At 48.4% G+C, this 25,735-nt stretch overlaps 1 protein-coding gene across 7 annotated transcripts in view; it reads right to left on the reverse strand.

Moving 5' to 3' along the window:
- LOC146862954 (uncharacterized) overlaps nt 1-25,735 on the reverse strand; it is a 376,918-nt gene that overhangs the window by 263,930 nt on the left and 87,253 nt on the right. For all 7 annotated transcript variants that reach the window (XM_085642327.1, XM_085642326.1, XM_085642324.1 and 4 more), the window contains exon 2: nt 18,881-19,008. In XM_085642327.1, the coding sequence (XP_085498453.1) occupies nt 18,881-18,958 (78 nt within the window). In that variant the 5' untranslated portion in view covers nt 18,959-19,008. The remainder of the gene's footprint in view (nt 1-18,880; nt 19,009-25,735) is intronic.

Consider the following 25,735-nt stretch of genomic DNA (forward strand, 5'->3'; position numbering starts at 1 on the left):
GTGTGTCAGCAGCTTTTGGAAGTGCTCAGTCGCCTGGATACACTGCCAGGGTTTATTTGTGCAGTGCATATCCTGTTCCCCAAAGTCAACCGGTGCTTTTCTTCCTCCCTTCCCCTCCTTGACATGTGTTCCCTGGTCCGTGTGTAATCACTATTGCACATGGTCATCTAGGCTGCAAGTTAATCAAGGTGCACAATGCTTTCAGCATCGGGGGGGGGTCTGTGACATGTGTTGGTACCTTGCCTGTCCTGTTCACTCATTTTGGGGTCCATAATTGTTGGCACTGTCCTGAGTCTCAACATAGGAGTGTGAGGTTTCAAATGAACAGACTTGCAGCATGCATGACAGATGTAGTGGCCTCAGACATGATGTGCATGAGTGGGAGATATGCATAGTGCCGGGACGGTTGCTCCTGTTACAGTCAGATCATTCCAGGACCATGGAGCAGTGTGCCCACTACAGTCCACTGAGACACCTTTTCCTAGGACTCATGTGTGGCATCAAACACTGTGCCCATTCTCTGTGTGTTCAGCATAGGTTGGCCTCTGTGGCATTGTTCCATGGCCTCATTTTTATTCACGTAAAGTGTGCTACATGTGTCCACTGTCCACGGTGACCCCATTAGGCTTGTGCATCCTCACACTGGGCAGTGCCTGTGTGGCTATGTACAACTATCTGTTGATGGTTGTTTGTCAGAAATATGTGTGGTCAGCCTCACGAGCTGATGTTGAGTACATATAGGATTTCTTGATGCACATATTGGTGAATCCCGATTAAGAGGTGTAACTACTTGCTCTATCTCAATCACATTGTCTCAGGTAGGGGGTGTTTGTGCAGGAAAGGCCTACATGTCCAAATCTTATTGTCTCCTTGCCAAGTCTGACCTGTGTGTGATAATTGTCTGGACAGACACTCAACGGGCAGTGACCCAGGCATGTCTTGCAGGGTGTAATGTTTGTGCTTTGCAGCATGTGTCAAAAGTGAAAAGACATGTTTCCTGCTGATACCTTTTTGGCACCGGTGTGTGCTCCTGATGCTACGTAGTTTCGTCTGTGTGTGCTGACATCTTTGTGGACATTCTTGGTTCCCATGTGGGTGTCTCCTCAGTGCAGGTGCTCCTTATTCCAACACAATTGTAGGGCCATTAGCTAATGCATTGTCCTGTGTCTGGACATGTGTGCCACTCCACATGAGGGGTAGTGGGTCAGATGTGTTGCGAACTGTGTCATCATGGTACGGATGGCCATGTGACAGGTGGCATGATTCAAGTTGTTAGTCAAGATGTCTTGTGCCTTGGCACTCACTACACTTGTCAACATGTCCCAATGTTTTAATGTTTGACTTTGATTTTTGGATCTGAAGGACAATAATGTGCCTGCATGACTGATGTCTCCAAATGAAGTGCACAACAAACCGCCATTACACTGTTGGTGGACACGCAGGCACATTTCACACAAAGGCACAGTTCTGTACACAAAATTGATTTGAGATTATACATATACATGTTCCCACAGTGTGGTTGCATTTGGGTTAGTCCTCGGTTGTTGCTGATACCAACTTACGGGTGTCAAGTCATCCAGACCACCGTGGTGCCATGTATATGTACTTCCTGATACCACCTTTCTTCTTAACAGTGGCTTATTTGCATTAGGCTGTCAGCTCATGCAATGACTGTGTAAATGTAGTTATTCGTGCACCTCCTTGTGTGACTTCTGTTATCCAGGTACATGTGTGTTCTGTTCCAAAAGTGGCACATTCACACATTCCAAACATGTCGATTGTGTAAAGTGTTGTGATTCCCAAGGGATCACTATGTATTTCTTTAGGGTTTCAAAAGTACTCACAGGTCTATGAGTGTGGGGATACCTTCAGCATTGGCGTCTGTTATTTGGCCTTGGGTGCACCAACACTGTTTCTTTCCATTGAAGAAGAGGTGGCATGCCTTCATAGTCTGTCTATGCTCCACTGTTCCCAGACACTAGCTTCTCAGTATAATTTGATATCGAGTTATTTGCTGTTGTGTCATGATGTTCTTTTTTTCAGATGGCATGGTGGGTGGACAAAATGGGGAGTGCAGGGCTTACATATGTGCGGGGTATTCTAGATGTTACTCATGATGCATTTCCTGATATGCACCGTGACCTATTTTGTTGGGACTCATGTGTCAGATGTACACAGGTGACTGATTATTTCATGTCTCTTTACCTTGCACACAGCATTGTCGGGGGACACCGAGGGAGACACCGGCATGGACCATGAGGAGGGATCGGGCACCGGTGCCACCACTGCTGAGGAGTTGGTGGAATCAAGTGGCACGGAGGGCGAGGGGAGTCAGGCGGAGGACCTGTCCAGTACCAACACTGACTACGACGCTGACGGGTCCGAAGCTGAGCTCCCTGAGGGGGCGGAAGCTGCTCCAACAGCTGGCAGCAGCACTCCAACTGTCACCGCCCCCTCCATTCCCATCACCGCCCTCCCACTTGCTCGGGTCCCTTCTGTCCGTGCTAGGCAACAACGTGTCTCCTTCGTGCCAGGCACCGCACCCCCTGCCCCTGTCCCCCCTGCTGCCCTCACTGCAGAGTCTGTGGACATTCAGCGGCAGTTACAAGTTGGGCAGACATCGATCCTGACTGTCCTCCATGGCCACACCAGACTGCTGACACAGATGGTGTCGTACATGGAGGGCATGTCATCAGCGATGTCTGACCAACGCATGTTGCTGAGGTCCATGGACTCGTCACTGACGGCAGCAGTGAGTCTCCTGCAGCGCTGCGTCCCCCCCCTACCCCAGCACCATCCACACTTCCCACTCCCATGCCTGTCCCAAGCACACGCAGACATTCACAGGCACACACCCCACCAGACACAGGCAGCACACCAACAGGGAAGGGCAAGCGCACACCTCCTGTCACTCACACTCCAGGGGAAGAAGGCACACCCACTGGGTCTAGGGCACATAGGCAGACACGCAGCCAGAGTCCAAGTCTGCATGCCTCACTCCCCAGTCCCTCCGATGTGACTCCCCTCGGCTCCCCTGCCCCACAGTCCGAGAAGGAGGCCTACTTACTTGGCTGGGCTGGGCCTCAGCCCCACTGCATCACCAGCTCGGAAACGGGTGAGGCACTCCACGGGTAGGGGAGTTGAGTCCCCACCCCTGTCCACCACCTCCCCCAGTAGCGCTGCAACCCATCCCTCCGACCCCCCCCCCCTCCTTGGGGCCTGTGGTTCCTTCGGGTGCAGGGGAGACGCTGGAGGAACTTGCGGACTTGTGCAGCGCCATGGTGACCTCCACCTTTGGCGCTGCCACACCCCCTGTGGTGGAATCGTCCGTCCCTGCACCCACAACACCTACGCTTCCCCCTCCTGTCCCTGCGGTGCCTGGTCCTTCACCACATGATGCCCCCCCCCCCCAGTCACTGAACCAGAGGTTTAGTATGTGCAGGCAAGCTCGGGGAGATGCGCTCACATGTGCCCCCCCCCCAGGACTACGCCTATGGACTGGCCTATGGCCAATGTACATATTGACATTTTCATAATATTTTTTTCATGCTGAATAAAGCATTTTGTTTTTCATTTGACCACTATAGTTTTTCAGGTATTCATGTTGGTGCTGATGCTCCATGAATTGGGGTGGGGATCATGTGTTAGGTGTCTGGGAAATGTTTTAGTCTGCTGCTCATGGGGTGGACCCTGGTATCTGCGTGCCATCACAAGGTCTCTGAAAGTAATCTTTGGTCGTGTATGCTCTTGGTGTTTGGACACATTGTCCCAAGGAGTGTTCCTTCCTCTGTGCCACCTGACATCTTCCCTGCAGGGAGTTGCACAATTGTTGTGCTGACCTGTGTCTACATTTCCTTTGTTGGTGACGGATCCCTTCAACTATGGCCATGCCTGCTCATCAATGTCTCCGGCTGCATTATCTGTGCCATCCTTGCTACTCACTGTACTTGTGTATTGAGTATGTTGCCATGACTTCATGGAGAAATTGTCACTTTTCCGCACAATGCATGTGTGTAATCCCAGCCTAGCACACATATGGTACTTGTTCTGCAGGCTATTTGGGCACCTGACTCACAATTGTGGGCATTGTATATGTCTCTGTCCACTGCTGGGAGTGATAGGCACCCACCCCCATGTCTCTGTCCACTGTTGGGAGTCCTCTGCACCCACCCCAAATATGTCTCTGTCCACTGCTGGGAGTGATATGCACCCACACCTCATATGTCTGGACACTGCTGGGAGTGATATGCACCCACACCTCTTATGTCTGGACACTGCTGGGAGTCCTCTGCAGCCACCCACCCACCCCCTTGGTGCAGTACACTGCTGTCCTGGGCATACACCCCCACCCAAATCTACTGCTAATATGCTGGTCCAGGCCTTAGTCAGACATTTGTGGCGTGTGTACGCCTTTTCTCCATAATGTACTGGTGCCGTAGGGGTACGCGTGGTACGGACCGTACCCACGCCCCCCGGAGCGTGGGTACGGTCCGTACACGCGTACCCCTACATCACCACTACAATGGTGGTACGGACCGTACCCACGCCCCCCAGAGCGTGGGTACGGTCCGTACACGCGTACCCCTACATCACCACTACAATGGTGGTACGGACCATACCCACGCTCTGGGGTGAGTGCAGAGTCCTCCCAGCAGTGCCCAGACACAGGAGGGGTGGGTGCCTAACACTCCCAGCAGTGCCCAGACATAAGAGGGGTGTGTGCAGAGTCCTCCCAGCAGTGCCCAGACACAGGAGGGGTGGGTGCCTAACAGTCACAGCAGTGCCCAGACACAGGAGGGGTAGGTGCCTGACACTCCCAGCAGTGCCCAGACATGAGAGGGGTGTGTGCAGAGTCCTCCCAGCAGTGCCCAGACACAGGAGGGGTGGGTGCCTAACACTCACAGCAGTGCCCAGACATAAGAGGGGTGTGTGCAGAGTCCTCCCAGCAGTGCCCAGACACAGGAGGGGTGGGTGTCTAACACTCACAGCAGTGCCCCTGCAAAGAAAAGGGTGGAGTACCCACAGATCCAATACCCACAAATGTCAGGTGCACAAAGATCCTGCAGTACATGTACCACATGTGTGCGAGGCTGGGAGTATACACATGCATAGCGCCGAAAAGAAAACATGTCCACATGATGTCATGTCAACAGTCCACATACACAAGTACAGTGACCACCAAGGACGCCACGAATGATGCAGGTGGAGACATCGCTCAGCATGCATGGCCAAAGTCTAACAAGTCCGTCACACACCCAGCCAATGTAGACACAGCTCAGCACCACATATTGGAATGACCCTGCAGGGAAGATGTCAGTTTACACAGAGGAAGGAACACACCTTGGGACGATGTCACCATGCAGTAACTGCTTACATGAACAAAGTTATGTAGCCAACAGCTTGTGATGGCACACAGATACCAGGGTCCACCCTATGACCAGCACAAGACGACAATTCCCACACACCCAACACATTATCACCACCCAAAATAATGGAGCAGGTCCACCAACAGCAATACCAGATAGACAGTAGTGTACTAAGGAAAAAGAAATTGCTTTATTCAGCATCCAAAAATCTGTTTGTCCCTTGAAAGTTCAAAATGTACAATGCCCATAGGGCAATCCAAAGTTCAAATCCAGGTGGGGGACACAGTGGGACGCGTGTCCCCTAGCTTGCCTGCACAGTCAGACTCCTTTGTCTTCCAGAAGGGGGGGGGGGCATCATGTGGGGAGGAAGGACCAGGCACCGCAGGGACATGAGGGCGAAGGGTAGGCGTCGTGAGTGCAGGGACGGAGGACTCCACCACAGCACAAGGGGGACACTGTTCCAGTGTGGGTGGTGTTTAAGTCTCTGCCTAGCATCCTACCAACGGGCGGAAGAAGAGCAGGATGAGAAGGAAGAAGATGAAAGTCCTAGGTATAGGACACAATGGGGGAGAACACGTCTTGTCTCTTGTTGCCCTCACACACCCCGAAGGATGTCATGCTTCATCATTGGGCAATTGCTCCTAGTCGAGCCGGTGTGCAATGCCCTACGGGTCCCTCAAAGCGTTGCTTTATCGGAGATGTTTTAGAGAACTGCCGTTTGATGCGTGCGGGTGTGTGGAGTAGTCCTAAGTGAAGGGTGATAAAGTGCGTGCAGAGCGTATAAAACTGCCTAAGAGTTGCCAAAAAAGTGCTTTAATAAAGTGGCACCCTTGGCAGAGTAAAAAACCCATACGCTAGTGAGCTACCCCTGTAGGCGTAATGAGCCCAGGTAACTGTCAGGTCGACATGTTTCACGCCTATATTGTCTTAACGATCATGGGCGTTTCATCAGGACCAAGGTGCTATGTGAGGTGGTGTAGTGCACGTGATAAAGTAAAAATAGAGGGATAGGAATGTCCCTCTAGGGCAATCAGTGTGGGCCTCGGACTAAGAGTCCTTTAGTCCAGGCTATTCACTCAATTCCACTCCTGATCATAACCTAGGAAAGATAAACAAGCATTGACATAGCCAATAGGTCTCGCCTTTGGGACCTTATAAGTGTTTAGCCATGTAACACTTGATGTAGTTGCACCAAGGATATTGTGCTGGATATCTAAACACTTATAAGGTCCCAAAGGCGAGACCTATTGGCTATGCCAATGCTTGTTCTCTACGTATCCTGTCTGTGTGAGAGCCTCTGTTATTTGTTCAGTGTGCATTTAAAAAGAACTACATGACAGGTGGGCTTTGCAAATTTGTATCCCTATGGGTTTTTGTCGATCTATCTGCTTGCATGTGTGACCTATAGGCAGGAATATGTGCATGGATGTTGCGTCTTTAGGCATGCACTATATAGAACCAAACCTACTGCTTTTGTCAATGCTTGTTATTATTGTGGTCTGCATTGAATCATGGGTTGTATTTAGATGTGGCGAAGTTTGGTGCCTAGATGTCACACTGCCTCGGATGTGCTTGAATTACACTTGTAGTCATGTTTTTTAATGTCAGGGCATGATTCTGGCACTGTAACAGACAGACAGACAGACAGAGCAACTATGAACAAAGCGGCATCTCAAGAACAATTTTTCTTGAAAGAGTTTAGAAAGCCCAGTGGGCTTCATTGGTTATTTTGTAGAAGGTCAGCTCACATGAAGATGTGTTTTTCTGCATGGTGAAAAAAAGTTACATTAAAGAGAAGTGTGAAAAGCAAGGTCTTTTGTGGTTTTCCTTGAGACGACTCATGTCTTTTAGTACTCGATTCTCCAAAGACCTGGTATTCGGATGATGTATTACCCTAATACATCATTAAATGACAGGCCTGCAAGAAGTATCCCCTACAAGCCTGAAGCATGCCAGAAGAAATCAACAGGGACCCTATGGGGCAGATTTACAAGCCCCTTGCTCCACTTTTGCGTCATTTTTAACATGGGAAAAGTGACGCAAAAGTGGCGTAAGGGCTTGTAAATCTGCCCCTATGTGTTTTGGGGGTTTCTTCTTTCATCGAAGGTAATATTAAAGCGTATTTTCCATGTACGCGATTGTGTTTTGCCTTGTCTGTAAATTCCTCCTTGACACATACGCCTCGCATGGGGAAAGCTTTTCACTGTCACAGAGGAACAGCTTTCAACCAAAACAAGGCTGCAACTCCGCCCCTTCATGTCAACTTCTGAAAGTGGTCCTCTCATTCGCCTTGACGCCGTTCGCTCCTCGGGGTCTTGCGGCGTGTTGTTTCCGGGTTGTCCGTGATCTCTGTCATCCCGGTGAGTGTTGTTGGGTTGAGAGCGAGAGTCTTTGTGGAGCGTAGAGCTCTTGGATTGCGTGTGGGAGGCCCGGCAGCGTCGGATTTAGGGCTATGCGACCGGGGCCATCGCACCATGTGCTGGCTTCCTGGGGGCGCCGGGTTTGGGAGCTTATTATGCTACTTGAAGCACCGGATGCTGCGTCTCTTTCCGTGGCTATTACCGGGCCTCACAAAACGTCAAGATAGCTCGTGTGATTCTTTATCTTCCTGGAGAGCGAGCAGGTTTTGTATAGTGAGGTTTTGACTTCGGTGAAGTTCGTGCAGAGGGTTAATGTGCCTGCTGCATAGTACGTGTGCCAAGTAGATTGCAGAGTGCGTATGATGTAAATGGGTCCACATCCTGTGTTTCTGGGCAATACAATTTTTTTTTTCCAAGATGCTTATTAAATTATGGCCACAAGTCCGGTGCGCTGATTGTGTTTGGCCCCAGAGGTTTTTCTAGTCGGGGCGGGGGCTGCTACGTCTGGGGATGCTGCCCCACGCGCCGGGGCTCGAGGTGGATGCGCCGCCAACTTGGTGCTGGAACCAGGGTTCGAGCCTCGTGGTCACGTCCACTTCCCGTGATTCTGGGCATTCTATTTGGACACTTCCGGCAGACACGATCCCATTTGGTAGAGTACACCTTTATATCACCGTGTAATAAACAGTCTCTTTTCTTATATATGTGAAATGGTTATCGTACCGACTATCATTCGGCCACTCAATCGTGTGGGCCATGTACATCTGCATTTCCTCGGTAGTGAGTCGTGCTCGGCTGTACTACTGTCTATTTCTGCAGTCTAGGCCAGCCGCTTTGCATCTGTGGTGTTCGCAGCTGAGCATCGCTTGCTGGTGTTTTCACAACACCCAGGATGCCGGTGGCCGGTTAGTGTGCATTGCGGATTACGTTTGCCCGGCTTTGTAGTCCAGAGCCCAGACCTGCATGCCCCTCCAGAGTTTGCCTCGTTTACGGCGGGTCGGCCGACACAGTCCTTGCGTGGTCGCGTTCACATCCTGTGATTCGGGTAAAACTAGTCGGTTATCTCTGGGGGGGTTGGGGGGGGGGGGACGCCCCGCCCCGTCCTTGAATATGTTTTAGTCGGGCGGTATGAAGTTCTGCCAAGGCGGTGCCTGTTTGGCCGCGAGAGTGCGTGGCGTCTTGAAATACTGTCTCTATCGACGCCCATCTGGCACGATGCTGTAACGTTGATTTATGTTGTGTGCACGATTGTATTTCACACACCGCTTTTAGCTATCAATCGGAGTGGCACGATTACCCGAGCTGCTAGCGTTCAATCGGCCAGGCCTGAGGGGAGGAGATGTGGTCCGTGGGCTGCGCTGCCGACTTTGGGCCTGTAAACTAGGGTTCGATCCTCGAGCTCGCGTCCACTCCTGTGATTATGGCTAATCACTATATCTCCTTGTGCCTGAATATGTAATGTATATACGGTGCGCATGTGCAGCGCTCCATTACTTTCGGGTCGAGTTAGCGCTATGTTAAAGATGCAATAGAACCAGAGTTTCGCTTCGGGCACCCTCCGCTGTTGTCTCCACCCCCCCCCTAATTTTGTGCGTAGAAGGGCGCGATAGGGGCCAATCTCCAAGCGATGGCAGGTGGCTAATTGCGGCTGGGCAGGCCATGTGAAGCAATTGATCATTTTATTTGGTCCTCAGGTTGTATCTGACGCCTTGTAAAGCAAGTGCATGCCCGCTCGGGCCGACTTCAAGTGTCTCATTGCTGCCTTTGGGAGGGCCTGTGGGGGGCCATGGGGATGGTCAGTATGATGGTCTGTATTCTCCGAGATGTGTTCGTGAGATCACGCGTGCGGGCCGCGCTACCTCCGGTAATTCGCCCGGGGGCATAATGTGGAATCAACAATGCTGGCTTTCTTTTCCAGGAAGTATGCAGGCCACGTGGGGGGCGGAAGTGTGTTGACAAACGGTCCCGGCGGGTGCCCGCAAAGAAAATCTGCATCCACGGCCATCGGCCTGCCTTTCACACTCACCTCACCCCCCTCCCCTCATATGACCGTGGGGCTGGGGTTTGTTAGTTTTGGCACGAGACTAGGCCCGAACTGCATCCCGGTCCCCGGGGCGCGCCTTCGCCCGCTCCCCAGCAGAGCGGTGTGCTGCTTTACGGACGGATATCTTTAGCGCTGGGTGCACGATTGTTCTCCCTCGGCACCGCTCTCTTATGCAGTCGCTAGTCTTGTGGTGATTCCAGGGCACTGTGTGTAAGTTAAGCAGGGTTGGGCACGGTTAGTACTTGGATGGGAGGCCTGTTTGGTGTCTCTGCGGGTATAGGTTGTGACCATTCTGATCTGTTGGCGTTGTATGTGCTGCGTGAAGCCCTGCCCCTTGGCCACAGCATTGCCGTTTCTCCGCGAGAGTGTGTGAGTTCTACAGCATTTGAGTCATGTTATGGAGACGAGCATAGTTGAGTAGACTGCCTCAAGTCTTCAGTTTTGACTAGGCACTTTTTAAGAACTCTGCTTCATGTGTGTGAGATGATTTTCATCTGGCAAGGAAATATATGGAAAGGGCTTTTAGGGGAAAACATATTCTGATTGGCACGAATTAGAAATAACTTTGAGGAGGAAAGTAGGGGTCATGTATATCTTTGCCTTGTTTTTGTGAAATGTGATATATGGCTCAATGAAACATAGGGGCTGCATCATACAACAATTTGGTACTGAAGTAGTCGCAACGCAGCACAAACGGTGAACTGCAGCTATATGCAGGGGCTTTGAGTTGGAAGGCATTCGTGGAAATAGCTCATTGTTAAGATCCCTGGGAGAATCCAACATATTTGGAGAGGAACCCTTGTACAAACTTCCTTAAATTCCTTAATACCGGGAGAGTGAAGAAAGAAGTAGGGGAAGAACTTTGTCTATATGCAGCAAGAGCTGCTAAGAGCCGAAAGTTGAACTTAATTAAATACAAAACATGGCCTCGCACTTCTCTTTTGGGACCTTTAGTGAATCACCTGACCTCTTGGCAAACTTGATGCACAGCTTCTTCTACTTGCATGTGGAAGATGGCCAGATGCTCTTGGGATTTAAACGCCGACTTTATGTCCCAACACTTTCCATTAATTAAGGAACTGTTTAAGTCTACGGTGCCTCTATTCTAAATTATTGTCTGGTGGTGAATGGACAATAAATATGCCTTTAAAACCTGTCTTTACCACATGTGCTGTGCATTCAAAGACAGGTCTTATGTCCCTTGTTACGGTTTGGGTTAGCGGTGGTTGATTTGCCTTCCTCCCATGCATTGACATGCATGGCATTGTTGCTTGTCTCAGAGTTTGGGTGACGCTGCTTGAGTTCTACCGGGCTGAAAACTCTGAGTGCACGTGGTGAGTCGGCCACCTTGGAGGCAATGTTCCTGAAGGGGTAATGTGTAAACAGCATCCATCAGGGGGTAGGTGTCCTCCGCCACAGTTGATTACCTCGTGGGCCCGAGTCGGTCAATGGCATAGGGTGAGCGGCCCGTTTTGTTGTGTTCGTCAACGTCCCTTGTCCAGGAAGGAGGTGTGATTTCCCTGTTATTGCCTGCATTGGGCCAGGCAGGTTGACCTATTGTGTGAGTTCTTGGTGGCCAAGTGCAACATCTCTCAGTGTCCACTGCTTTACCAGCCTTTTGTGTAAGTCGTTCATGCTTTGCAGATGTCTTTAACGTATTTGGTATCTCAGTAAATGTTGTAAATAGACCTGGGGAAGCAATGATCTGCCTGACCTTGCCTGGGCTCACCAGTAATGACTACGGCTCTCACTGTTGGTAATGCACATCCTTCATCGGGATGGGCTCGGGACCCGTAGGTATCCCATGTGCCTTTTGATTCAAATAATATTTACACTGTAAGGGCTTGGGAGTGTTAAACTTTAGTAAGTTTGGCTAGTAGTGTTGGTGACCCGGCCTTACCATGCCTGATCGGAGGCATTTTTCAAGAGGATATGCCTGTTAGCCACAATGATGACTCATTTATCTTATGCACCAAAGAGGCATAGTCTAGCCAGTACTGTTGATGAGAGTGGTAGTATTCCTGCCGCAGCGGGGGACTGGGCCTGGTTTTGGGGGTGCTTGGTTGCAAAGCTTTGTTTCATTGGCAAATTAGGCCGAGTGGACTTGGAACACCTATTAAATGCACGGTGTGTTGGTGGCCGGTCTGTATGCCATAGCCAGTGCCGGAGCATGCTGGGTAGCCCTGCAGACCAGTTTTACTCTGGAAAACACTTGTAGCTGTGCAGGGCTCCCTCGTTTCTGTCGAGGTCTTTTATATTAGCCGAGCACTCCTGGGACACTTCACCACTATGGTCGGGAGCAGGGGGAGGTGTCACTTTGCATCCAGCACCTAGGCTAAGCAAAGAAGTACGCCTAGTGTTGAGTGAGTGTTAATGTTACCTGGTCGTTCATTGGGGATCCTGAGGGTAGGATGACCTAGCGGCAAGGAACAGCTAGGGTGGTTTACGTGTGCTTCAGCGATCATAAAAAAAAAAATATATAATAATAATGCAACGTGGGCCCTGGCTCACACGGTAGTGGGCAAAGATCACACACGCCACAGGTGCCAAGGCCTGTTCTGATGCCTGGCGTTGGGCTCCCAGGTTACTTCTGAAGGGTAGACCTTCAGATGCTGAAAGGATGTCCGTTGTTATTTACTCGATTGTTAACAGATTGGTTATTTCCTGGGTCTTCTGCGGGTGTAGAGCGTTAGGCGCTTGTTGTCTTTCCATCGGGTCGGTTTGATGCGGGATGGTGGTTTTTGGGCACAGCCACGTGGTGGGTCTTTCTGTGTCTGACTGGGGTTAGCCTTCCGTTAATCTCCCTGTGTGTCACACACGGTTGTAGGACGGGGGGGCTACTAGCCCTGTGCTGATTGAGTTGCTACTACTGTTATTAGTTTAAACACATCAGGTACTCGTTTACACCCAACAATAGGTACTCTAGGACGCATGTCCTCCATTACACACATCTTCAGACAGGACTGCCCCTCCCCCCCTCTAATCCTTGGAGCAATAGGGGTCCAAATACTTGTGGGGTTGGCAGGCTTGGACAGAGGTTGGTGGCGAGCTCCCACATCATTCGGTAGGAGGATTTCGTAGAGTCTTGGGGCAGGTCATTGGCCGCTTCCTCTCGCTGTGTTTGCTGTCATCTTTATTCTCACTGGAAACCCTTACTCCATCACGCCTATTGTAAGCTGAGGATGCCTGTTGACGCTGTTAGACCTGCTATTAGTTACTACACACACCTGTGTGCCTTGGCATGTTTTTTTTTTTTTTCACATCAGGGCCAGTTTGGGCTTACTGGCAAATTGTTTGCTCTAGGGCTGAAGCGGGCGCTTCTAGAACAGGGCAAGATTGCTTAGACCAGGCAGCAGGACAAAGGTCTTTTCGGCACTGGCAGAATGGTGCAGGCTGCGAAGTAGCGCCATTGCAGAACATAGATTTGTCAACATTTTGCTAGGAAATGTTGAGCAGCATGAAGGTATTGAACCATGGTGAGAAATTGTTGTGGGTTTCGTGCTCAACAGGAGCAAGGGAATTGCATTCTGTTCATCAAGCCACAGGTACTGTCTATAGCACCAGAAACTGTAAAGCTGCCATGTTCGCCTGGGACTGGGCTGCCAATGTCATCTAACTTTACATCCAGCCACTGAGTAGGCAAAGACATACTTGCGATGGTGCAACGGGCACTCAGCAGTGGAGTTAGTTGAGTGTCATCATACCCCGATATAACGTCTGTGATAAAACGTATGTTGTGGCCACACACGACCAGGCACTCTAGGGCAGCTGGGGCGGGAGTGTGCCAGTGCCGAGAGGGTGCGGGTTGCCTGGTTAGGGCGGCTGGTTTGGAGGGAACACTAATACGGATCGCCACAAGAGCGCAGTTTGCATTCATAGAAGGCTGAATTGATACTTTTATGGCATGGTGCCAGTTGCTTTAGTTATGCGCATGTTTCTTGGCAGCGTCAGGAATGTTCAGAATGCAATGCTGGTGGTTAGCCTGTTGTCATGCTTTTCAGAGGTGTGTTAGCTCCGGCATGGCCAAGCATAGTTTACAGGCCAGTAGTCTGCCCTGGGATTTGTGTTAACAGGCAGGTGAAGCAGCAGAACTTAGAGGGGCTTGGGTTTGACCTCTGGATACTAGGGCGGAGCCTGGTTACTCACTTAGTCACCCGTCCTTGAGTTCGACGAAACAGGTACCATTAATGCGAGTACCGGTACCGGGTTACTTCTCCCACCCTCCAGCACTGGCTGGCAGCTATGCAGGTGGTGGAAGTGGCCTTCTAACGGGGGTGAGTTGGTCCATATGATTAAGGGAGACCCCGGGGTAACACTTTTGGGCTACAAATTAGCAGGAGAACAATTGGCTTCCCCAGTATTCAAAATAGAGAAGAATTTTACACGCTGGTTCTCCTCTGTGGTCACTCTGTCCTGTCTCTCCCTGGTATACTAGCAGAATTTTGGGAGGGCAAGGCATCACATTTGGGGGTGACTGATGGAATGCGATGGACGTAAATCCATCTGAGTGAAAGAGGAAGTAAGGCGGGCTTGTCAACTCTTACCTCCTCCCGCATTGGCACTGCCAGGCAGGAGTGTCTTGCCAAAGGGATTGTTCTTCAGCCATACAAAGGTAACTTTGGACCATCGCCTAGTTTAGGTTTAAGGTAATTTCAGTCAAAATTCCACGGGGGAGTTTAGAAAGGATGGGGGAACCTGTCCTGATGGGGCATGCTGGCCGCCGGTCCGGTTGGGCGTAGACTTGTTTTGGCTGGACCTGGGAGAAGCCTGGTATCAGCATGCTGTAGGTAAAAAGGCCTACCGGGAGCCATGCGCAGTTGCGCAGAGCAAAGAGGTCTTGGCTTCTTCATGCATGGTCTTATACATGCCAAGTCCACAGGGTGCCTGGAGGGAGATGGGGTGCACCACTCTAGTTTAGGCATGGACCTTTTCCTACTGGCCTAGGGGAAGCTTTGGCTGCAGCAGGTTTGTAAGTATATAGGTCTACCTTGGTGAGGGGCCCTGGTAGTGACGGTGGCCACTCCCAAGGCTGTGGAGGAGTTACAGGGCGATCCAGGGTCTGCACATACCAAGGGGTACATCATGCAGCAGCACCGCGGGGTGCGAAGCCAGGATAACCAGGGATGTTTTAGCGTTGTCCCCTGGAAGAACGACGGCGCCCCGTTAGCCGACAGGCGGTTGTGGGTCTGAGCAACCGGGGGCTGCCATGTATGCTCCGCCCACCCCTCACGGGGGGGGGGGCGTGTGAAGCAAGTGGACTGGGGGTCCACGGATGGGAGGGGAGGCCCCTCCCAATAGTTGGTACACACCATTTGGCGTTGCCATGGTGACTCTAGGGTTATCAGACGGGCAGGCGACATAGGGGCTGGCCTGCCCTGGGATCGCCCGTAAGATAACCCACCATGTTTGCATATTGGTTATGCTAATAAACCTGCAGCAATATTTCTCCACTTACAATACAGTGTTGTGTGGTTTATTTATGTACTTATGTGTTTTGTGACAACTGTTGCCGATATTGGCACTATGTAAGGCTGCCCGGGGGGGGGTTGCGCAGCGGCCCCCCCCCTAAGAGGGCGGCCGCCTTAGTGCCACAGGAAGGCACAGGGGTGGGAGGTCTAGTCCCTGGGTACACCAGGGGAGACCCCAGCAGATGGCTGCTTCCGGCGGGGGCGGGGAGGAGACAGGGGTATTTATGTTGTCTCCGCCCCCTCCTCGCCCTCTTGTCCTCTCGTTCGCCTTGCCCGCCCCTCGGCTTACCCAGCGTCCGGAGGTACAAAGGGGGGGTTAGGTTTTCTAACAATGTTACTTTGTGTTGCAGGAGGAGTTACAGGGCGATCCAGGGTCTGCACATACCAAGGGGTACATCATGCAGCAGCACCGCGGGGTGCGAAGCCAGGATACCCAGGGATGTTTTAGCGTTGTCCCCTGGAAGAACGACGGTGCCCCGTTAGCCGACAGGCGGTTGTGGGTCTGAGCAACCGGGGGCTGCCATGTATGCTCCGCCCACCCCTCACGGGGGGGGGGCGTGTGAAGCAAGTGGACTGGTGGTCCACGGATGGGATGGGTGGCCCCTCCCAATAGTTGGTATACACCATTTGGCGTTGCCATGGTGACTCTAGGCTTATCAGACGGGCAGGCGGCATAGGGGCTGGCCTGCCCTGGGATCGCCCGTAAGATAACCCACCATGTTTGCATATTGGTTATGCTAATAAACCTGCAGCAATATTTCTCCACTTACAATACAGTGTTGTGTGGTTTATTTATGTACTTATGTGTTTTGTGACAACTGTTGCCGATATTGGCACTATTGCACAGCGCCCCCAGACATCATAGCTAATGGCTGCCAATCTGTGTTTTCCGCCTCCTGTGATCTCGGCTGTGTTTTATTGTTTGGAAATCATTAAATAGAAAAGTTTCTGATAATAATATGAAGGTGTATTGTCTGCGTGTCCTCCACTGGCACGACGTTCAGTTTATCAAGTTATGGCAACTCCCTAAGTGCACTGGACTGCCGGATGCGAATAACTTTAAGGTCGGAAAACAAAGGGTTTCACTGTGGTTGACGCTCCTTGTGCCTGGCTGATGCCTCGGTTCAGAGGCATTGTCTCATTTCTCAACCTCATTGTTTTAATTCTCGTTGTGGGGCAACAGGGACTCAGATCAGAGACTATGAAAATTCAAGAATGCAAGCACTTTTAACAAGCAAGCACAAACGCGGGAGGTCGAGGCCGGTGGCAATTGGCAGCACTGTCGGCAGGGCAGGCGCCGTGCAGCAGGTCAGGTGCGCGCTTGCACTTTCAAACTGGGCCGCGTGCGCGGCACTGGTGGCCCGTTGCGGCGGCCTTTATAATTTTTGGGGGGACATTGACACTACTGTGACTGACAGTAGTGTCAGTGAGTGTCCCCAAATAAATTATAAAGGCCGCCGCAACGGGCCACCAGTGCCGCGCGGCCGCCCCCAAAATAGTGCTGCCTGGGGCGGACCACCCCCACGGCCCCCCCCAGCTACGCTGCTGTCGAGGCCCCATGCCACTGGTAGGGCAGTGGCATAGGGAGACTGCCACGCCCCCTAATGAAAGCTGAAAATACCACCACCCCTAATGTCCCCATTTAGGCGCTGAAATACAGCCACAATATGGGTGCAGAGCTCCCTTTAAATTCAAGAGACCCTTTGATCATTGGTCTCGGTGCCACTGCGCCTGTTGCCCTACTGATAGCTCTTCCCATGGGAGTGAAGCGTTATAAATAGAGTGGGTGACCGCACAGAGAGGGGCTTCGATTCTCTGGACACAGATCCATTTCAGACCACACAGTGTGGGGTCAGAGGGGGATGACTGAGATCAGAATGCCTGACCTCGAGGAATGAATGACCTGCTACTTAATTACGAGTAACGCGCTGCCATGCGGGTGCGCACTAAAGAATACAATGCAGCGTTCGAGCTGCTTGCACCTCCATATCCTGAGTTTAAAAACAGATTTACAGCGCCTAGAAGCGGCAAAATACATCCTGTAGAGTAGGAAGAAAAGCGGTGGGCATCGGAGCATGATGGAGGAAATGTACATACCAGGCAGAAAGGTATAGACCCGGGGACACAGAGCGCACGTGTGTAAAATAATCTCTTTCCTTACCCAGAATCAGAAGGCAGCGCGTCACGTGCATCATTGCCTTGGGACAGACAGACCCTCGGGACACATCCCGGCTAATCACAGACAGTTCCTGGGCAGTGGCGCTGTCAGACTGAGGGCTGTGGGCTGGCACGGCAGCACAGCTTCGGCTGAGGAGCGGGAGCTGCTGTCAGACACTCTCATGGAGATGCACTCACGTGCTGTGAGAGAATGACTGCACCTCACGGCCGGGATGGCAGCTGAGGCAGCGGGCAGGCGTGGAGGAGGCGGAGACCCGCTGTGGAAATATTGAGATTTAGAGTGGGTGTGGGAGAGAGTCCCGTTCTGTATGTAATGTGACTATGACAACGAAAGCTTCGCAAGATGGCGTTGGACTGTCCACAGTCCTTACGGACATGCGCATGCTGTTTGCTATGGACAAATGGCAAGAGCAGCCATGTTTGTCCATGGAGACGCGTGCATGAAAGCCCTCGGCAGAATCGATTCCAAAAGGTACTCGCAATAGCTGCTTTTGCCAGGCGAGACCTAAAAAGAGAGAAAGACATGCATTGAAGAAACATGAGGGAGGCTGGAAGGTGTGCCTCCTTGACCCCATGTCATGGCAGAAGTAATCATACTGAGAGAGAAAGACACATACACAGATGGAGACAGGCCTGTCAGCACAGAACCCTAATCTCTAGGGACCCTGTTTAGAGATACCCCCGGAGGCGGAAGGCAGGGAGCCCAATGGCCGACTACCCAGGAGAGTGGTGGCACAACTGACTCACACCTGGCAACCCAGGGGTATCCGTGGTTACATTAGTGCCTGTGAGATCAGGGGGAACCCCGGCAGAAGTCTCGGCGTTCCACTGGTGCTGCGGGTACTGGTCAGCCGAACTTGAGGCAAACACCAAACGTTGCCTGTACGGGACGTTTTAGGCGAGGGCCGCTATTTTGCCCCACCTGCACATAACGACGACCGGTAGTTTACGTGAGTGTGGAGGTTATTTTGAAAGACAGGAGAATGTTCAATAATGGTGCACTGTGACCCTTACCTAATGGGGGAGAACATTGCTCCTTAGGCTAATGGTGTAGGGTGCCCGCACCTTATCGGCTAGAGAGAGGGTAAAAAGGCAAGGGCATATCGATAAGCCGAAGGCCCACAACATATTTCTTGGTTACTTTTACTTACTTAAAAGACGCAGGTGGTCAGAGGGTGAATGGTGGGTAGTGCATGTGCGCACAGTCCTATCCTCTCCCCAGGTCAAACCAATAGCATTAGTAGATGCCTGTTTTATGAAGGCCTCCGTGATATAAGTACTTAATCCAAGCTGATAGATTCTACTACTCAAAACAATGGTACTGCAGTTATCAACCTCAGAAAGTTAAGGGCTCACCCACCACTTGTGAGACTAAAAACATTAACTGCAGGCTGCAATCAGATCTCTGTAGCAGAGTCTTAAGTCCCTTAGCTGTCTCACACAGGTACCAGGCACTGGACTTACCTCCTCTTGTCCTTTGAGTGGTGGGTCCTTTCCCAAGGAAGAGTCTGCCGAGTCATCTTCTTCTGAACCAGGTCCCATCCCTTCATTGTCAGTGAGACTGTCATCCACTGGAAACTCCTCATCTACATCTAATAGAAAGGAAAGGACAAATGCACTAGAACAGCTCATCATGCTGTGACATAGGAAAACTGAGCATGATATGACAGGTTGAAATATGACATAGCACAATAATTGCGCATGCCACAATATAGCATAACAAATCTTTTTTGCTTATTTTGCATACAAAATGGACCAAAACACATCAAGGCGGGGGCATGAAGTCACAGACAGGAGTATGAATAGGAAAGGTGCCAGCAGAAACACCAGTTCTCCCGATCTAATGGAAGGGAGCAAATGGTTGTCCTGTAAGTAAAACTGGGGGCCGTTAAAGAGTTTGCTCTCCCAAGACTTACAATTAGCACGATGGAACTGTTGAGACGAAAAGCTTAACCAGCTGGAGAGAGCAACAGGGTTGGTGCCAAGAGATCTTCTCGAGAAGATGAATCTGGTGTGAGAATGAAGAGATCTGTAGACGAAGGCAAGAACTTGGAATCCAACCCTTGCTTTCACGGTCTCTTTCAAACTATCCGTGTGCGGCCTTTTATCCGGGAGGAGGGGCTGATTATCTTCCATCCGGGGGTATACTCCGAGTCGGGCTGAACTAGAGAGTGGAGGGAGGCTGGGGGCCACAAAGTCTGCAGGGTGTTATCCATTGACCTGCTGGGTACCATTGGCACCGCATTAGGGTGCTGAGTGCATATGTATGCAAGAGAGTTCCATACGGACTGGGCTGGTACCTGTAGCACTGTGTAATGGTGCAGAGTGAGTGTGTGTGTGAGTGGGAGTGATAGCCTGTGGACCACCTGTGATTCATGACACTGGCCGGCGGTGCCGATTTATACATTAATTCCACGCCAAAAGCGCAATACATTTGACATTGGGTTTACCCGCGTGGCTCCAACCTGTAGTGCTGCTAAAAAGTGTTCTAATTTTATGTATGTACATATTTTTGACATCGTTGTGACCCGAGTGTACCCTATGACAGTGTGGGACTGTATTATCAGTAGTGCTAGTGTGGGTCTGCGGTGGACAGCGTGTCGCACCACAAAAGGGTGTTCTCTCTCTGTGGGGGATGGGGTTGGATTAGGAATTGTCCTACACTGTGCATACGATTAATGTTATAAGAATACGAGTGGGCCTAGTACTGCTAGTAATATTTTCGAATGTGTTTAATGCCTAGCAGTACCTGATGTTCAAGTTATAATGATTGAATATGTGTGTTGAATATTGATGGAGCAGGTAAAACAAAATGTGTATACCTCCTCTAATTTGCATGAAATTAATTACGTAATCATTCTAATTTTAAATTCCAATAACCTGTTTGCAGTGAAAATTTATTAATCAACCTTTGCACCTTGATAAACACGAGATACACGTGGGACTAAAATGCTAATTGCATGGCAGAACAATTAATTAATTAATTATGATACGCAAACTAATCATAGATTGTGGTGAAATAGGAAATTGCATGATTTATGTTGCTTTGTGATTGTTTGTGCTTTTAAAATCATCAAATGGTAAGTATTATCGCTTTAAATGTTGCTGCAGCTAGGAAATTACTAATATACATTGGGATTAGTGTGGGATTAAACATTAGAATCTTCATTTCTATATATTAATTACTGTTATGTGTGTTTTTGCTTAAGTTGGCATTCGGGCCTACTAGGCCACAGTACCCAAGATGGCGTTCTCTGAAGCAGATGCCACCATGTGAGCGCGATGATTTCTGCACATGTCCGGATGGCTCTGGAGATCACCAAATGACCCGATTTCTTGACACGTCAAGGATAAGGACTTGTTCGCCTGCCAACAGATGATTATGTGGGAACAGCGGAAAGGACAATAAAGAACCTGTGTAATACAACTTCTTCACCTTGGAAGAGGTGCATTCACTGCTCTCGCCTGAGAGCCAAAACCAAAACTTAATAAAATTGTGCCTTCTATGCCAAGTCATCATGAAGAACCAGTCTTGTCCTATGAAACTTTTAATAACCCACAGATAACCCCGGACTGTCCAATCAGAACATTTTCTTCTGCCCCCAAATGTCGCATGTTAGTATGAAGTAAGACGGAAAAGGGGTATAAAATGCCCTCATCCGCCATAGGGTGTCGTCAGTAGCTTTTGATCGTTCATGGTGTTAGGTTGCATTGAGCTGTTGGCGATTTGTTGGTTTGCCTTGGGTTTATTTGGCGTTTGGGAGGAAACTTGCAGTGCATCCTATATTTCGTCTGACGGTTTGATCCTTTGCTGTGGGTCAGACAGCCTGTCCTGGGAGTTGTACTAGAGAATGCGGATAACTCTCTGTTTGATCAGAATCCATCATAGTTGGCAAATTGGTAATTAATTGACTGTGTTTTTTAAATTCATGTTATTTACTAAATGTTTGATTTCTCTTTAAATAAAACTACATTTATATTATGAGCTGTAGTGAATAAATGCAAACGCAAAGAAATTTATTATTAGATACACATAATTTGAAATAATAAGAAATGAGTTTGTGGTTCTTTAATTAATTACAGAAAATACCAAATGTTTCCTAGGTTTTAATTGTGTTTTAGCTGGTTCTAATTCACCATCAACCAGTCCAACTAATTGGTCCATCGACCAAATGGTGGAGTGCCTTGATGTTAAGGTCAGGATTCTGAAGATGTATATGTATAATATGTATAAAATATAAAGCAAATTAATCCTGATAGGTAATAAGGTACCCACATTTCCAGCGCTTTTCTCCTGTGTACAGATTCGGGTGAGATCTATTGAATGACGAGTGTGTGTTGGTGTTATGGGCCCCACCAATGAATGAGTTGTTGTGATTAAGAATCTGTGACATATGGAGAATATGTAAATTTTGTCCCTTGCGCTGCATCAGATTACTTGGTAGCAGATTGATGGTTTTATTGTATTGGTTTGGTGATTATTGATTTATGTTTAACACTTTATGTTGAGTGATTGTTTATGTTAAATGTAGTCGGAAATTTGAAGCTTCCGGGAAGTAGGGAGTGGATTTATGTGGCAAGAGAAGTCACATGGAATTGAACATTGTCTGGTTTCAAGAACTGTAATAACACGGAATTGTGTTATGACAGGGAATTCTCTGTATGAATGTGTGTGAGTGGTATAGTAATAGGTTCTCTTGTGAAACTCTGGCCTTAATTCTCAGGAGCATTGTTGTCTCCATATGTGTCTTATCCCCAGAGAAACAGGTTTGCCTTTTTCTCGATAGAAGGGTAAGGTAGAGGGAAATGCTACTTTATCAGAAAACTAAAAATTCTGTGGTAGGGTAGAGGTAAGCGCTGCCTACTGGAAAGACAGAATTCTTGTGTAAATAAACAAAGCTATCTCTTTGGTTTAGCGATACAGGCAATGGAGATGTTTTATGTTGTTACTAACAGATTTTGATTAAAGAAAACGTAAGAAAAGTTTGCCGATAGAATTTGGTAAAGGAGGGGTCAGCAAGAGCAGGAGTAGTGAGAGACGCTGACGTCAGAAAGACCGCGCTGGAATTGGTCAACCGTAGACAGACGAAACGTTCACTAATTGGTGCGTTAGTGTGAGACTCGCTGGGAGTGGAGAATTACCAGAGTGACATAGACGCACAGGATTGGTGCGTTAGTGTGAGACGCGCTGGGAGTGGAGAATTCCAAGAGTGACGTAGACGCTCCGGATTGGTGCGTTAGTGTGAGTCGCGCTGGGATTGGTCAGAATACGGAGAAGCCGTGAAGAAGTGACTTGTAAAGCTTAGTTGATTAAGAACTTTTGAAAATAAAATGATGTACTACGATCCACCTGAGAAAGAGAAAAAATCATGGTTTGGAAAAATCAAAGACCTATTTAAAAAGGATAAACCGATTGGAACTAGGGAAGGACAGATACTTCCTCCACCGAAAACGCCTGCATCTTTTATGGTAGCGAAATATGGTTATCATACATGTATTTGGTTGGAGAATTGGGCAAAGTATACCAAAGATGATGGAGTATTAGCGTTTCCGGAAAATGGTTCATTTAATTTAGCTGTACTACGAAATTTAAGAGATAGAATGATGAGGTTAGAACCGAAACCAGACCTACCCAATTTGAGGCTTTGACTGAATGGGAAGAAGAGATGTATGGAAGGGGAATGCATCGGAGTGGGAGAAGGTATAATTTATATATTTGGTAGACATTGTGGTCAAGAAAGTCATGATGACAGAATGAGAAGATGGCGAAATGCGAGCATGACTGATGAAATGCTGGAGAGATGATTGGCAGAAAATGCACAGAAAAGAGAAATAACACAGGGACAGAAGGTATGGAGTGAGTGAATCGGAAGATGAAGTGCTGGAGGACATGTTTTATAAAACAAAACCTCCATATCAGCAAGATTATGCGTTGGTGACGCCAAGTGCACCACCACAGGAGACTGTAACAAATACAAATTTTGAACAAATGCTGAATAATTTGGGGAAAAATAATCCATTTAAAGATTCAGAAATATCACAGACAGTAAGAACTGAAAATGAAAAAGCTGCAGAATTAGCTAGAACTACACTGGAATTAACTGAAAAGATTAGAGAGTTAACAAAGAATATGGAAGCAGTGACTGTGCCTGTAACTATAGGACCAGTGATACTTGTTTTTGATAAACAAAAAGATAGTGAACATTGTTTAACGGTCTCATATAATGGCAGTATGCAAAAGGAGAAAGAAAGGAGTAGTTTGGGAGAAAATTATTGGAAGATTACTGCAGGAATATCAGGATTAAGTACCCCTAAAAATTTAACTGTAAATCAAAGTCCAGCGAGTAAGACACCTATGGCAACAGAATCAGCAACAGAAACCCCAGAGAGAATGACCAATAAAATGAGAATAGAGACAACTCCTGTAGGACCAACATCGGAAGAATTAAGTGATTGGTTAAGAAGTTTACAGAAAAAAGATACAGAACCACAGCCTCTAGATGTGGCAAAATTAAAAGTAACATTAGAAAAGTTAATTGTAGGAACAAATCCAACTGAAAAATTCAAAGCATACCAAGATGAGGAGTTAATGTTTTTATGTAAAAGCATAACCTGGAGACAAGGACTTTGCATGAAAAATTAGAAGAAACAGCGAGCAAAATGGGAATCGATTTTGAGAAAATAAGGTCATTACAGAAGCCATACAGGGTAGATTTTTCTGAAAAGGATATTGAAAACTTGAATACTGCAGGGAGAGTGACCCAAATTAAAGCACTGATCACACTTTTAAGAAAATGGGGTGATGTGGATCAATGGAAAAGTAGATGGTTTTGAAGGAGAGAGGAAACTACAGACAAGGCCTCTCTAGCTTTCCCAGTGAGAGAAAAAGAGTCAGTGGTAACAGAATGTCCCATGAGAGAAATTCCTGGAGGAGGATATGTACATGTTCCATGGACTAGACAGGATATTTTGTCATCTACCAATTATTTTTCAAGGTTAAGAGAAAAACCGGTTGAATGGTACAGACAGGTTTGTCAAACTTTCAAAGGTATTATGGATAGATCTGAATGGTCTTTTTGATATAATTGTGCCTGCAAATTTATGGGCAGAATGTAAGATTACAATAGATTGGCCAACACAAGAATATCCTAGGGATCCTAAGGCGGGAGCCCCCGATCCAGAAGTAATGAAAAAATATGATCAGTTAATAGCTTTTTTGAAAAATAAAGTACCTCCGAAGGAAACTGACTGGGTAAAGATTGACAGAACTCACCAGGAGGCTAAGGAATCAGTGCATGCGTATTAAGAAAGGTTATTGTTGGCTTTTAAACAATACAGTGGAGACGAGAAATTAAGTGAAAAGTATTTGAGTCATTTTGTGTACAGATTTGTTTATGGTTTAAGGCCTGAAGTTAGTGAAATGATTAAACAGCATACAGTAGATTGGCAAAACAAGAAGATAGACGAAGTGTTGCGACATGCAAAATATTTTAGTGATGAAATTGAAGCCAAACAGCGTAAGTTGAAAGAAAAGGCAATGTGGGCACAAGTTAAGGTAGCGGAATGACAAGAACCCCAGTTAATCGAACAAGCTAATGGAATGGGGCAATCAAAACAAAATCCTAATATTGGAAAAGGAAAAGGACAGATTAGCATTGATGAAGCATAAAAAGAAATGGCCATGTCATAATTGCGGAAAATTAGGGCATTGGAAATCTGAGTGTAAATTGCCACTGAAAGCTAATGGTGATAATTCATCATTATATCCACAGGTGCAAAATGAGGTGAGTTGCCAACTGCCGCGACAGCAGCAGGTTGTTACCTAAGTGTCAGGTGCCAAAGCCACCTTTTCCACAGAACGTAAATCCTCAAAGATACAGTAATGAGACAGGATTCTACAACAAAGAACAGGTAACAAAGCTACCGCGCGCTGGTGCCGTTTCGCAGTATTGACTGCAACGCGATGAGAGTGAGTCAGAAGAGAATTATTGACGGTGCCTAGGAGAGGAAGAGGAGTGCTTACTTGGCGCAACTCTAGAGGTAGACCAGACAGGACCCTTTGTGGATGGAAAGGTGAATGAAGTAAAGATTATTTTCCTAGTGGATACTGGTGCTACTCGTTCAACTGTTAGATCAGCTAAAGTGAAAAATCTTCCTCTCTCGGGTGAAACAATCCAAGTAGTTGGAGTTTCAAACAAACAGATAAACGCTTATCTTACTGATCCTGTAAAGGTTAGAATAGGGAAATTCACAAACATGCATCGTTTTGTCATATGCGACACTAGTCCTGTAAATCTGTTAGGGAGAGATTTACTGTGC

The sequence above is a fragment of the Triturus cristatus genome, chromosome 2_2, assembly GCF_964204655.1.
Source record: "Triturus cristatus chromosome 2_2, aTriCri1.1, whole genome shotgun sequence".
NCBI classification, from domain to species: domain Eukaryota; kingdom Metazoa; phylum Chordata; class Amphibia; order Caudata; family Salamandridae; genus Triturus; species Triturus cristatus.